The 15,269-nt window shown below is 42.1% G+C and overlaps 1 protein-coding gene and 1 pseudogene across 1 annotated transcript; both read right to left on the bottom strand.

The window, feature by feature from the left end:
* Positions 1–5,668: 5,668 nt before the first annotated feature.
* On the bottom strand, positions 5,669–6,386 carry LOC100388273 (protein lin-28 homolog A-like). Its single transcript, XM_002758650.2, has 2 exons — positions 6,109–6,386; positions 5,669–6,029 (listed from the first exon to the last, which is right to left on the bottom strand). The coding sequence occupies exons 1-2, from the start codon at positions 6,384–6,386 to the stop codon at positions 5,678–5,680; spliced, it is 630 nt and encodes a 209-aa protein (XP_002758696.2). The 3' UTR covers positions 5,669–5,677.
* Positions 6,387–13,604: 7,218 nt separating this feature from the next.
* On the bottom strand, positions 13,605–14,964 carry LOC100388631 (heterogeneous nuclear ribonucleoproteins C1/C2 pseudogene; annotated as a pseudogene).
* Between the last annotated feature and the right edge of the window lie 305 nt (positions 14,965–15,269).

The following is a 15,269-nucleotide window of genomic DNA, read 5'->3' on the forward strand; positions in this document are numbered from 1 at the left end:
ATTGCATTAATAACTATCAGCAGGTGTGGACAAGACCCAGGCCCAGCTGAGTGCCTCCTAGCACTGGGGAAGGCCGAACCAAGCTTTACAACAATGAACTCTTCGTGATGGAAGAGACCGCCCACCTCTAACAGGTGCTTATCCAGTATACTGATAATCCTCCAGCCACGGGGAGCCCATCACTCCCAGAGCTGCCTCATCGGTGCTGGGTGCTCTGATCATGAGGAAGAGTTTATTTCTGACTGAGGCATAAACTGTTTCTAATATCCCTCTCCAACTCTTGATTCTTCTCTCTCAAGCCAGGTGAGGGAGCTTATTTCATGTTTTGTACAACAGCCCTTCAAAAATTGAAATCGGTTCTGTAGAATCACAGAATTTTATAGCAGGAGGAAACTTCAGACACAAGTCCTGTTACAGAAGAGGAAACTGGCACAGAGAGAAAAAGGGACTTGAGTAAGTCCTCTAGGTAAGTTATTGGAGAAATTAGTGTCCAAATTCAGCTTCTTGACTTCTGGATCAGGAATTTGTAGTGAATTATGTGAAGGGATACCAGGTCTGGTTGTGCAGGCTGCGCACTGTACAATCCCAAGAGCAACTCCTTCACCTATGGGTCTACATATGGTCTCACCTGGGGTGTGCAGGGCACAGGCTGTTTGGCTGTATGTGAAGGACCTGTTGCCTTGATCTGCACTTAAAAATTTTTTTTTTTATCTATAGCTTTTGAGGTACAAGTGTTATTTTGTCACATTGGTGAATTATATAGTGGTGAATTCTGATATTTCAGCGCACTGGACACCCGGGTAGTGTACATTGTACCTAATAGGTAATTTTTTATTTCTATCCTCCCGCTTCCCCCTTTCTCCCTCCATTCTGAGTTTCTGAAGATCGTTATGTCACTCTGTGTGGCTTTATGTACTCACAGCTTATAAGTGAGAACACATAGCTTTTGGTTTGCCAGTCCTGAGTTGCTCATCAGTTAGAATAATGACCTCCACCTCCATCCAGGTTGCTGCAATATGCATTATTTTATTCCTTTTTATGGCTAAGCAGTACTGCAAGGTGTATCTTTATCACATTTTCCTTATTCACTCATTAGTTGATGGGCACTTAAGTCAGTTCCACATCTTTGCAATGGTGAATTATGCTGCTATAAACATATACGTGTGCAAGTGTCTTTTTCATATGATCTTTTTTCCTTTAGGTTAGATACCCAGTAGCAGGATTGCAGGATTAAATCACAGAGTTACTTTTAGTTCTTTAAGGAAACTTCATACTATTTTCCATGGAGGTTGTACTAATTTATATTCCCACCGGCAGTGTATAAGCATTCCCTTTTCACCACACCCATGCCAACATCTATTGTTTTGTAACTTTAATAATGACTGTAGAGCACCCACTAGTTAGGTGCCAGATGTAGGGTACCCACACGTTGGGCACTAGATGTAGGGCTGTGGAGGCCCCACAGGGTCATGGGGTGTCCTTTATGCTGTGTTGAGGTGCAGGATCCAAGAGGTAAAGAGACGACATTGAAGAACTGGTGAAGAGCATCTGGACTTGGGGGAGCCACACCACCTGTGAGTGGAGATCAGCAGTGGCCACCAAATGCCCAAGAGCATCTGTATTTATTAGGTACAAGCAGGGGGCAGGGTCATGAGGTTATTATATATAGGCTTAGTAATAGGGCATACATAATCACGTGAGTTACAAGCGAGGGGACCACCCCATTATGTCACCTGGGCAGAAAGGTGGGCCGTGCACAGCAGGGGGCTGTGCCATGTGCAGTAGTAGAGGGTCGTGTACAGAAAAGGGGTCCACCCCCATTAGGTCACTGAGGCAAGGAGGTGGGCTGTGTGCAGCAGGAGTTGTGCACAACACTTCTTAACTGGGGGCTGGAGACTTCAAAGGATTTCTAATAGAAGGATACTGTAAGCCAATGCAGCGGGAGCTGACGGACTTGTGCTCTTTTCTTAAGATATTTTTGGGAGGATTCTTTGAGCTAGCACAGAAGCGAGAAAAGACTGACAGGGTGTACAGCTGTGGTGACTGGTCATACCCAAGGGGTTCTTCTCCCTCAGTTACTTCCAGAATCTCGGGCCTGAGGCCTACTTTCCACAGGAACTGGATGCAAGGTATTACAACTCCTTAATCAGGAGGAGAGGCTCTTGCTCCAAGCCTGCCATACAGCATATGCCCTTTCAGGCAGGAACACCACCGCCTGGATCTTTGGTTCTCATCCTGGTCTGGCTGTTTTCCCAGGTACTGCTTCTGTTCTGTGACTGCTCTAGGCATTCCTCCTACTACAAACTACTATATGGTTACAGGGAAGGATTTTACAAATCAGCACTAAATGTGTCAGTACAGCTCTGACTACATCCATTGTATGATTATATAGAAAGATTATATAGAACTAAGTATGCTAGATATACGTAAGCAGTAAGTTGCTCTTCAAGCACTAATTCTATAAACGAATATATGATTATAAATGAAGGATTATATAAAGGAAACAGCTGAACAATAACACTGTAAACTGAGATATACAACATTCTTGCAGGTGTAAGGCGGTATCTCATTGTGGTTTTAACTTGCATTTTGTTATGATAAGTAATGTTGAACATTGTTTTTCATGTTTGTTGGCCATTGTATATCATCTCTGAGAAATATGTATTCATGTCCTTGCCCACTTTTTTATGAGATTGCTTGTTTGAGTTATTTTTTTTGAGTATCAATAAGTCATTATTCATTGTAGTTTTCTGGAAAAGGAGAAGGGAAGGAAGAGTCAGCATGTGTTAATAAATGATGAGAAAATGGGAAAGAAAATAGTACAGCAAAATCAACCATCAAATAAACGCACCCCAGTGATGGGGTCACCAAAGCCCAAAGGGGCTCAGCCTCCTGCAGTTCAGGAATGAGGGAAAGGGATCAGGAGAAGAACAGACAGGTACAGGCCTTCCTAACCTCCCTCGCATAAATTCAAGATTTTACACAAAGCTTTGGTTTCTAGCAGTAAACATGGAGTTACATTCATTCATCTCCTATTAAACAATCTTGTGGCCACTTTGGCATAAGTTTCTAGCACCTGCATCAAAGTTTCTGAGTGACTTGGACATACATTTATATTCCCTTTCTTGACCTCCTGACCCCACTTTCTATATGGAAGGCCCCCAATTGTATCTCTCTACTTTAGGATTAAAAATTAAGTAGGTTTGATCCATCTAAAATACAGCAGTGTCTTTTTTTTTTTTTTTTTTTTTTTTGAGATAGAGTCTTGCTCTGTCACCCAGGCTGGAGTGCAGTGACACGATCTCAACTTACTGCAACCTCTATCTCCCAGTTTCAAGTGATTCCCCTGCCTCCGCTTCCCGAGTAGCTGGGATTACAGGCACACACCACCATGCCTGGCTAATTTTTTGTATTTTAGTAGAGATGGGGTTTCACCGTGTTGGCCAGGATGGTGTTGAACTCCTGACCTCGTGATCCACCCACCTCAGCCACCCAAACTACTGGGATTACAGGCATGAGGCACCACACCTGGCCTACAGCAGTGTCTTAAGTGTTTGTCATGAATACATCAAGAAATGATCGGCCGGACATGGTGGCTCACCAAAGCAAACGTATTGGTCTTGATTCAGGAGGCTGGAACAAGGAATGGAGGGTTTCTAGCTGCTTCTGGATTTTTGCATACATTATTTAAAAGTTGTGGAGACACTCCAAGCATTAAATGTGTATGAGTGTGGGTGTGTAGGTTTTCTTTTGGGGGTGAACAGAAAAGAGGGCAGGGTGGAAGACACATTTTTAGGACAGAAGATCTGGTCTGATAGGTAAAGAGGAATACAAAGGAAAGGATGGTTCAAGATCCCCACTTTAAGGAGAGGGCCCCCAAACTAATGTTTCAGATCTTTTTTCCTGGTACAGAACCTTCTGTCAAAGATGCTTTGGCTATTTTTCTCTCAATACAAAAAGAAGTTTGTAAACAAAACCCCAAAGAACACGGAGAAAGACCAATACATTATATTTACACAAACTAGGCCACCTAGCAATCACCAAATTAGTGAAGTCCTACAAAGCCCAGACAAATACAATAACTAGAGGGGGGCAGCATTTAGGGGAGACAAGAACCCAGGATCAGACACACACCACCCAACGTGTTCTATTGCATTTGTCCCATTTCAACACAGTGAGGTAGGTTTGCGGTGATCTCACGGCATGTAAACAAAACCCCCTTTCTCCTTTAGCCACCATGACACTAGTAATCACTACTGCAGCAGGGCAGGACACCGGCCCCAGGCGCCACAAAGCCCTGCTCGTGTGTCTTCCTGGAACCCAAGAATTTCGACAGGTTAAGGATTTTAGACCCTACTTCATATAGCCATCCCATGACAGCACAGGATTAAGTACAGGGGTACTGGTCTCAAAACTTATCCTTACCAGCTCTGGTTTTATGAACACACACACCCTGCTGTGCATGGTAGGCCTCGTCTAACCGGGTGAAGATTGGATCTGGGATGTAAAGCCCGTCCTGTGCCCTAGGATTAGACAATCCTCACCTAATCTTGGCTTCCTCTCTGGGCCTTTCACCTGGCCCAGCCTCTCCTAGCCTCTCTGAACCACCATTTCCTGTTTAGACTAATTTTTGATCTTCCAGTAGGAGGCAATCAAGTCATGGGCAACCCAGTTGAAACCTAGTCTCCCATAAAACATTTTCAAGGCAGGGGGGTTTCAAGAGGACACTGTGGCAGAAAGCCAGCTGTCATTGGCAAAATGAGGTAGTTCAATAGGCTGTGCACTCCAAATAGTTGCTCTCCACGGTGGCAAAAACAACAAAAAGTATTCCTGCTGTGCACACCTGGAGCTGCTGCCGACTTACCCCTGAGATTGCTCATGTACCTGAGAACACAGTGCAGGAAATGAGGGCCTTCGATGAAAATATGCAAAAATACAAAACCAGAGTATTTAGGGAAAAAAAGTTAAAATGCACAAGATATGTCATTCGCACACAGCTAGTGCAGTTGGCATCCTGGAGAAAGTGGGACCCAAGGTGCAGTATCCAAGGGAGCAAATAAATAAAATCACATTGACCCAGAATGGGGTGGGGTGAGTGTAGGAGCAGCAGGTCTGCAACTGTTCCCCAAACACCCTTTTTGCCATCATTACCACCCATTGCTTGGGACAATCGCCAGCACCCTATCCCAAAAGTGGGTATGAGGATATAAGATGTGGGAAAAAAAAAAACTGCCTGATATTCCTGAGAGATTCGCTTCCACAGAATGTAGCGGCTTGGCTCAATGAATCTGGTCTTATACTTAATCATTTCACTCTGGCATGGGAATTATTATTATACCTCCTTCTTTAAAAGGAAAACAACTTCCCTATCCAGGCCACTTTCAAAAGCTGGAAATTCTGGGGATGGAGCCTTAGATAAAGCGTGCAGGTTGTAGGGTGATTCCCTCCTCCTGGTTGCCCCCAGAACCCGCACTTGCATTTGGACAGAGCATGGATGGAGTTCCTTTGACTCACCCTTTCCCCGGACCTAGAGGGAAGAAAGGGTGATGGTGTGAACCCCAGCCTGAGATATATGGCAGTGCCAACTAGCCCCAATGCACCTTATTCCCATTTTCTCCACTCTACCTGCTCCTTGAAACTTCCTGATAGCAAAAGAATAGCCCCCACCCACTGGGGCTCAATTCTGGGCCTCCGGGAGCAGGGCAGGGCTGTGGATTTCTTCTTCTTCCTCCCGAAAGTGTGTTGGGTTTCCCTGTGTGCTAGGGGCCTGCTGGGCCTTCAGTGGACATGAGGCTACCATATGGCTGATGCTCTGGCAGAAGTGGCACTTCTCGGGCTGGGGTGGCAGCTTGCATTCCTTGGCATGATGGTCTAGACCTCCACAGTTGTAGCACCTGTCTCCTTTTGATCTGCGCTTCGGCATTTTCTTCCCCTTTGGCAGCCTCTCACTCCCAATACAGAACACCCCACCAGGTCCAGTGACACGGATGGATTCCAGACCCTTGGCTGACTTTTTAAAGGTGAACTCCGCCGAGATCGCGCCATTGCACTCCAGCCTGGGTAACAAGAGCAAAACTCCGCTTAAAAAAAAAAAAAATAGTGAAATCCACGGCCTCATCCTTCTTCAAGCTCCGGAAGCCCTCCATGTGCAGCTTACTCTGATGCATAAAGACGTCCACTGCGGGGTCGAGGGCGACCCCGGTGCTGGCAGTCATGGACAGGAAGCCGAACCCCATGCGCACGTTGAACCACTTACAGATGCCTGCACCGTGCAGCAGCTGAGGCTTGTCCATCGCCCGGGCCACGTCCTCTGGCGCCTCCTTGGGCGCCTCTTCGGCCGCCTTGGCGCAGCCACCTGCAAACTGTTGGTTGGACACGGAGCCCATGGTAGTCAGCTGAGCCTGTGGCCCCGGGCCCGCGAGTCGGGAGGCTGCTGGCCCCAGAGAAGTCCGAAGGCAAAGGGGTGGTTCAGAGAAGAGCTGTCTGAGTTCTTAGTAGATTCTGGAGACTAGTTCTTTGTCAGATGTGTAGTTTGCAAATATTTTTTACATTCTGTGGGTTGTCTGTTTGCTGAGTATTTCTTTTGCTGTGCAGAAGATTTTTAAATTATGTCCCATTTATTTTTGCTTTTGTTGCATTTGCTTTTTGGGGTTGTAGTTGTAAATTCTTTTTGATGTGCTGTTGGATTCAGTTAGCTAGTATTTTGTTGAGGATTATTGCATCTATGTTCATCAGGGACATTGGTTTGTAGTTTTCTTTTTTTGTTATGTCCTTTCCTTGTTTGGGTGTCGGGATGATACTGGCTTCATAGGATGGTTAAGGGTGGATTCCTTCTTTCTCAATTTTTTGGAATAGTTTCAGTAGAATCGGTACCAACCCTTCTTGAGTATCTGGTAGAATTCAGCTTTGAATCCATCAAATCCTGGGCTTTTTTGTTGGCAATTTTAAAATTACTGATTCAGTCTCACACTTTGTTGTTCTGTTTAGAGTTTCTATTTCTTCCTGATGTAATCTAGGAGGGTTGTATGTTTCCAGGAATTTCCTCTAGGTTTTCTAGTTTGTGTGCATAAAGGTGTTTAGTAGTAGTCTCAAGTGATCTTTTGTATTTCTGTGGTATAACAGTTAAATATCTCAAGTTTCATTTCTAATTGTGCTTATTTGTATCATCTTCTTTCCTCAGTTAGTTTAGTTAATAGTCTATCAATTTTGCCTACCTTTTCAGATAATCAGCCTTTGGTTTCATTGATATTTTGTATTTTGTGTTTGAATTTGTTCAAACAAAATTCAACCAAAACCAGCCTTTTGTTTCATTGGTGTTTTGTTTTTGTTTGAATTTCATTTAGTTCTTCTCTAATCTTTGTTATTTCTTTTCTGCTGCTAGCTTTAGGTTTAGATTGTTCTTGTTTCTCTAGTTCCTTGACATGTGACATTAGGTTGTCAATTTTTGCTCTTTCAGACGTTTTGATGTAGCAACTTAGCACTAAAAACTTTCCTCTTAGCACTGCTTTTACTGTATCTCGGTTTTGATAACATGTGTCATTATTATCATTCAGTTCAAAGGATTTTAAAATTCTCATCTTGATTTCAGTGTTAACTCAGAAATCACTCAGGAGCAGATTATTTAATTTCCATGTATTTGCATAGTTTTGAGGGCTCCTTTTTGGGATTTATTTCTAGATTTATTCCACTATGGTCTAAGGAGATACTTGACATTATTTTGACCTTAAACATTTATTCAGACATGTTTTATGATCTGTCTTGGAGAATGTTCCACATGCTGATGAGAAGAATGTATATTTTGTAGTTCTTTGGTAGAATGTTCTGTAAATATCTGAGTCTATTTATTCTAGTGTATCATTTAAGTCCTTCATCTTCTTCCATCATCAAGTCCATCATTTCTGTCTCTGTGATGCATCTAGTGCTATCATTAGTGCATCGAAGTCTCCCACTATTATTGTGTTGCTATCTCATTTTTTAGGTCTAGTAGTAATTGTCTTATGAATCTGGGAGCTCCAGTGTTAGGTGCATATAAATTTAGGATTATAATATCTTCTTCTTGAAGTGATCCTTGTATCATATAAGGATGTGTGGTGAGTCTCTGGAATATTTGGTTTGTGATTTTTAAAAATCCATTCTGTATCTTTTAAGTGGAGCATTTAGGCCATTTACATTCAACATTAATGTTGAGATATGAGATACTGTTCTCTTCATCAAGTTAATTGTTACCTAGTTTTGTTTTTGTGCTCCCAGGTTGCACACTCAAATGCAAAATGTTAAGAGGTAGGGTCCAGGCGGATTGTTTTGTACCACAGGATTCACGTGTTTTAAAATGTTAATCATTCTTGGTGGACAAAGGTCATACAAGAAAGAGTTAAGGTGACTTAGAATTCTAACCTGACTGAATTAGGGTGGCAGTGTTGACTGCTACCTTAAAGGGAATTCAAGGATTTGTATAAGAAGAAATGTTGCCATCTTCCCTACTTCCCCCAGATCAGATCTACTTGCACAGATAACTTAAGCAGAGACATATTCCAAATATCCAATATACCAAACTTACAAATTAGAAGTACAGAAACTTACTCTGTGCATAGAAGTATAAGTGAAATTATATTCTCCACTGTGGGGGAGGGGAGTCTGTTCTTAAGAGAGTTTCTGGGTGAGCATATAGAACAATACAGTTGTGCTGTGACAATAGAAAAAGAACATTTTCTGTTCCTGTTTTCTTACACTGAAATGACACATTAAAACCATAATAAATGGCAGAAAGAGTGGGTCAGATTTTATCAGGAGAAAACCTAATCAAAGACTTTTCACAAGTTACCAGTTCTCATAGGTTTCCCTCAACGTTGTTGGGCATTATCCCGAATTCGGGATTGTTGTGCATCACTTTTATGCAAACTTCTAGATTGCCTTCTAAAGCACATGCAGTTAAATCTATCTGCTTAACGCCATGTGATAAAACTGCTCATTTACCATTCCAGTATGTTTTCTGAGGATGCTCCAGATACTGGAGTATCTGGAAAACGAGGGGGAGGGCAAATTTGTTCTGAAAAAAAGAAAAACAAAAAGTTCATTTTAACACCATTGACATTGGGAAGGACAGACTATTGTTTATTAACATGAGAGCTGCAGGCACACAGGTATTAAGACACTTAAAAAATGTGCATCGTCATAGGCAGGGCTAAACAGGGCCAGTCTGGGGTTGTACCTGTTCACTGCTACTTTGCTCCCTGAAAGGTTTTGTAGCAAATCAACTGGCCCTGTGTTTGCAGCACTGTTCTGATCTGAACTCTTAGTTCTCGCAGTCCTTTGGGTCCAGCTGTCAGACCACCTCAGAGGCCTACTCTCCTTTCACTTCCTGGCACATCTGACCCTGTCATTGGATTCAAGGCACATCTACCATGCTCTAATACTTAAATTATTGTGGTGTAGCTACTAAGTAATGTAAACTAATGCCATCACAGAGCCTAGCTACAGATTTTTAAGAAATGAAATGGGAAAATGGAAACAAACTATAAAAGCCAAAGTGAAACCCAGACCCTGCCTGGTGCATTAGTACTTTCCCAAGGACACTGAATTGAACAAAATTTAGTAACTTTGGATATACTGGAAACTCCTTTACAAATTAACCTAGACATAAAGAGTATCAAGGCCTCTGCAGGTGTTTGGATGTACCCAGAGGGATGGATGTTGTCTGCCAGGGTGAAAGGTCTGTGGCTTGGATAAGCAGCAAATTCAAGCCAGGTCTGGTAGGCAGAGAGCCAGCCCCGTGTCTACAGATCAGAAGGGCAGCATCATTGGGTGTGTAAGAATTGCCTAGATCAACCTTCTAGAAAAGTTATGAAAGTTTTCCGGTTGCCTTCTGAAATATAACTGTGTAGCTAAAATATTAAAGAAAATATTTTTAAATTATCTTTTTGTTTTGTTTTATTTTTGAGATGGAGTCTCATACTGTCGATCGGGCTGGAGTGCAATGGTGCGATCTCGGCTCACTGCAACCTCCACCTCCCAGATTCAAGCAGTTCTCCTGCCTCAGCTTTCCGAGTAGCTGAGACTATAGGCATGTGCCACTACGCCCAGCTAATTTTTGTATCTTTAGTCAGGATGGGGGTTCACCATGTAGGCCAGGATGGTCTGGATCTCTTGACCTCGTGATCTGCCTCCCTTGGCCTCCCAGAGTGCTGGGATTACAGGCGTGAGCCACGGCGGGAGTGAGAGGGGGTGCCTGGCCTTTAAATTGTCTTCTAAAGAACCTCTAACTTTAGTTAATTTGGACTGTAGAAGTTAATAAAATTTTACATTTTAAAATCAATAATATTCTTTTTCAAATCCTCCATAGTAGAATTCTTCTAGTTACTTTTTCTTTTTAGGAACTCCCACTGCCCATTTGGCAATCTGCTGGATAAGCAGCCACAGATTTCAATCAGATTCCCCACTGTCCAAAAGTATCAATCTTGGATAGTCTTAGATACCAAACAATGGATACCAAGAATAAGAATCCCTGCTATTACCTACCATTTGTTTGTCTCAAATAGTTTTAAAGATGTATATGAACTACAGTTGCCACCTACTGTCTTGGAAAAGTCTATCAGAAATGTAGCAGATCTAGAGAGTTGTAAGACTGAAAGCAGCTTTGTGGAGAGTAAATGAGGGCTATCATTCTCCCCTACAAATGCTTAGATTAAATGTATAGATATATGCTACCATTCCAATTAAAGGCAAGAAAAGTAATAAATATCTTGGAGGCATTTGCTGGAGGAAGAAGATGGGAGACACCAGAGCTTTGTAATTATTCTCAGCTTAGACGTTGTCAGAAGACTGCCAGGTAAGAGTTCCGCCCAGGAATATTCTATACTCATTTTTATGTATAAAACTTTTTGTGATTATTAGAAAGTGATCATTCGGTGGCATTACTCCAGACCCTGCATGGTACATTAAGCAATTAAGAAATAAGAATAGAGAGCAGCAATCAGAATTTTCAGGCTGAAAACACAGATCAGCAATTCTCTTTCAGTGGAGTTCTTCTGAGGGTTGTTATTACTGAACTCTATGCTTCCCTTTTCTCTTCACACAGAGAGAAAGCTTGTTCTAGCAACTGGCGGTGACATGTCCTGGTTCCATTTTCAACCATACAAATGACATTATGACTATCTAAACAACAAAAGAACTTTTTTTTTTTTTAAATGGGAAGTCTCCTCACAGTTGTTTTATCTATGGGATGCAATGGCTCTGCTTATCATCCCACCATTATTTCCCTGCTACACAGCATTGTAGACAGACTCCAAAGGACCAAATTAATTTATGAAGTGTGACTAACAGATGCTGTGCTTGAATCTCCCTCATTCGGAGAAGCTGAGCAAGGTCAGGAGATCACTACTCCCCAAATCATTAAATGTTATTTGGATGGAAGAAAGTATATGGTATTTGGGAGCTGAGCCTCACAAATTCTCATAACTGCACAATTGACTTAACTGCACAGGTCACCTTTATCCACCTGCTGGACACTGAGCCTGCTTCCTGTTTCTGCTCCATGGATTGCCACGTTAAACACACAACATTGTGTGCTCAAGAGACCCTCTGTAGAGAAGAAAAAGATAAAACAAAGGTAGGCAAAATTAAGCTTCACCTGGAATCGGCTGCCAGGTGTTTCATGCTTTCCAGGTTTGCTTCAATTTTCATGAGATACACATGAGCTCTTCTGGGTCTCCTGTATGGGCATGGCTATTTTTACTAAAATATCCTTATACTTTGTAGGAGGTTGCGGGGCTCATCTTTTTCATGGATGATATAAAAGAACCATGGGATGGGAACCAGAGGTACACTCTTGCTACTGCCCAGCTGCATAAGCTGGGGCAGATCTTCCAAGTTGAAGCTACACAGCTGTGCAGTTCACCTGATTTTGGCAGCTAGCTCTTCAGTAAGAAAAATAATACCCAGACAACTAAAGCCTCTTGGAAATGAAGCTTCAGTTTCTTATTTATATGTCAGTTTTAAAGAATTTGTTTTAGTTTTTTTTATTTTGAGACAGAGTCTTGCTCTTTCATCCAGGCTGGAGTGAAGTGGTGTGATCTTGGCTCACTGTAACCTCCTGGCTCAAGCAATTCTCCTGCCTCAGCCTCCCAAGTAGCTAAGATTACAGCTACGTGCCACCATGCCCAGCTATTTTTTTGTATTTTTAGTAGAGATAGGGTTTCACCATGTTGGCCAGGCTGCTTTCGAACTCCTGACCTCATGATCCACCTGACTTGCCTTCCCAAAGTGCCTGGATTACAGGTGTGAGCCACTGTGCCCAGCTCATTGTTATTTTTATAAAGTACAAACATACTAAGATAAAAGTATTTATTGTCAGTGGTGATATCATCTGCCCACTAAATTATCATCTCACTTTGTAGAAGCTCTTCGTATATTTTAGTTATTTTTTTCACTATCTACTTTACAGATAATGTTTTGCAAGTCTAGCATGGGTCTTATGATTTTGTTTATACTATGTCTCTGTTTCTGTTTATAGTGTGATTTACAGTTTAGTTACCAAACAAAATTGATTTACCTGTGAAGACCATACATTTTATTATCATAATCTATATATGCCTACATATAGATTTCTTGATATTTATCCTGCATGTTGTTGTTTAAAATTCCTGGGTCTGTGGTTTGGTTTCAGACATCAGTTTTGAGAAATTTTCAGTCATTATTGCTTCCAATGTTTCTTTGATCCTTTCTGTCATTCTTCTCCTTCTGGTTTTCTCATTAAGTGTATGTTACACCTTTTGTAGTTGTCTCACAATTCTTGGATATTCTGGGATTTTTTTCTTTTTTTGGGGGGGGACTTATGCTCTGTCCCCCAGGATTGAGTGTGATGGGTCAATCTCAGCTCACTGCACCTCCCTGTCCCAGGTTCAAGCAATTTTCCTGCCTCAGCCTCCAAAGTAGCTAGGATTACAGGCATGCACCACCATGCCCAGCTAATTTTTTTTGCACTTTTAGTAGAGATGAGTTTTTGCCATGTTGGCCAGGCTGGTCTCAAACTCCTGACCTCAAGCGATCCTCCCACTTTGGCCTCCCAAAGTCCAGGGATTGCAAGTGTGAGCCAATATTCCTCGTCCGTCATTGGTTTTTACTTTAGAAAGTTTCTATTCACATAAATTCAGGCTCATTAATTCTTTCTCTGTCATGTCCACTCCTCTAGTAATGAGTATCAAAGGTATTCTTCAGTCCTTTTTTTTTTTTTCTCCAAATTCCTGGTTTAATAAGGACTTGTTTATGTTGAAGAAAAAAAGGTCCCAAACATCAGGCTGTTCACAAAAATAACCCACAGTATCAACTTTAAAAAACAAATCTTAAGACTATACCACTATTTTTCTAGAGAATGCATTTGACATGCCAACTCTCATTCACAAAAATACATGGTTACATTTGTGTTGATCTGCCCCACAAAGCACACTAATGTTGGGGTGTAACACACATACTCCTAACTCAAAGCTGCTTTCAGGAGCTACTCAACTAAATGAGATTGTTTGCAGTTAGGGAAGCAACTACTGAACATAGGTATGAATGAATAGAACTGTACTCTCTGCATAACAAGAGATTATTTTGGAGACAGTTGATAAAAACCATACATCCTTTTTATTGTTAAGTCATAAAGAGGTATCAAAATTAAAAGCAAAAATTACAGGGTAAGACTTAACAAAACTACTAGGAGTGTCAAAGGAAGTGAGAATGGGACTAGGCGCAGGGAAATATGAATTAATGAACATGGGAAGGACAAGGGTGGGGAGAACAGTGAGCATGTGCTGAAGATACTAGGGGAGAGGATCTGGTGAAAAATTTGATCTTAGACAAGTGCCTAGGTAAAGAAATAATGGGATAAGATTTCTAAACCCCACTATGTGCTTAAGAGTCATCCTTGCCATTGGTGCTGTCTCTGTCATCTTCTCCTTCCTTAGCCTCTTTTTCATCATCCTTGATCAACTCCAGCTGGTCATCCCCCCGATCTTCATTATCATCATCATCCAGTAGGTCCCCCTCCTCAGCAGAGTCATCTGCACCCCCCTCAGACTCCATCTTCACATTAGTCTCATCTTTCTTCACGGAGCTGCTGCTCTGCTCCTCTTCTGACTTATCATTCTTCATCTCTACTGCTTGTTTGCTCTGTTCCTTTTCAATTTTTTCCAGGTTCCAGGAGAGAATCCACTTTTTGTTTTATCTGGGTCAGTTCCTTCTTAATGGCCTGAAGGTCATCTCCTTTCAATTTTCCAGACTTGGAAGATCCCCGCTGTCCACTCTTAGAATTGAAGCCACTTTTGCCCCTTAGTGAGGTTTTTCCCGATACACGCTGATGTTTTGAGGGCACTACAGCCCAAGCAATAGGAGGAGGTACACGTGCTGGGTAACTGTACATCCTATAATAATAATCCCATTGAAAGTCATAGTCCAAGTCAAAAGAGGAGCCATACATCTCCGCTGCAGATCGTTTCACACCTGCTTTTCCTTGGTTCACTTTTGGCTCTGCATCCAGGTTAATATCTAAAACCTGGCCAGCAATCATTCTGCCATCCTCTCCTGCTACAGCAGCCCGGGCATTTCTCTCATTAACATATTGAACGAAGGCAAATCCCTTATGAACAGAGCAGCCCACAATTTTGCCATACTTCGAAAAGATTGCCTCCACATCAGATTTCTTGACCACGAGAGTGTTGAGATTTCCAGTGAACACACGGGAGTTCATGGAGCGAGGATCTGTCTTGTTGGTAACATTGCTGGCCATTGTGTTTGATGATAAGGTTTGTCACAAAGCTGAAAATGTAGCTGAAGATAAAAAAAAAAATCTCACTCAAGCAAAGTTCCACTAACTTATATGTTTCAAGTGTTTTGTAACCCAGAGGGAGGAGGGAGAAGAGATTTGATTCTGAGTCTCCTACTCCCGGGTTCTACGTGCAGAAGCCGACTGCTGCTCGAGGTCGGCAATGTGGACGCAACTGCTCAGTCTTCCTCTCTTCACAAAATGGCCCCCCTCTTCAGCTCTTTAAAAGAAATTTGTGTTTTTAAATATTGTGGGTACATAGTATATATTTATGGAGTATATCAGATGTTTTGATACGGGTATGCATGCATAATAATCACATGATGGAAATGGGGTACCCAATCCCTCAAGCATTTATCCTTTGTGTTATAAGCAATCCAATCATACTCTTTTATTTTATTTTATTTTTTGAGACAGAGTCTCACTCTGTTGCCCAGGCTGGAGTACCGTGATGCAATCTTGGCTTACT

Source organism: Callithrix jacchus, chromosome 15 (genome assembly GCF_049354715.1).
Source record: "Callithrix jacchus isolate 240 chromosome 15, calJac240_pri, whole genome shotgun sequence".
In the NCBI taxonomy this organism is placed as follows: Eukaryota; Metazoa; Chordata; class Mammalia; order Primates; family Cebidae; genus Callithrix; species Callithrix jacchus.

Bases quoted from the DNA above. Each gene is read 5' to 3' on its own strand.
- LOC100388273 (XM_002758650.2), bottom strand. From the start codon at position 6,386: ATGGGCTCCGTGTCCAACCAACAGTTTGCAGGTGGCTGCGCCAAGGCG. The intron at 6,030-6,108 runs GGATTTCACTAT...CGCGATCTCGGC, and splicing joins TTGAAGAAGGATGAGGCCGT to GGAGTTCACCTTTAAAAAGT.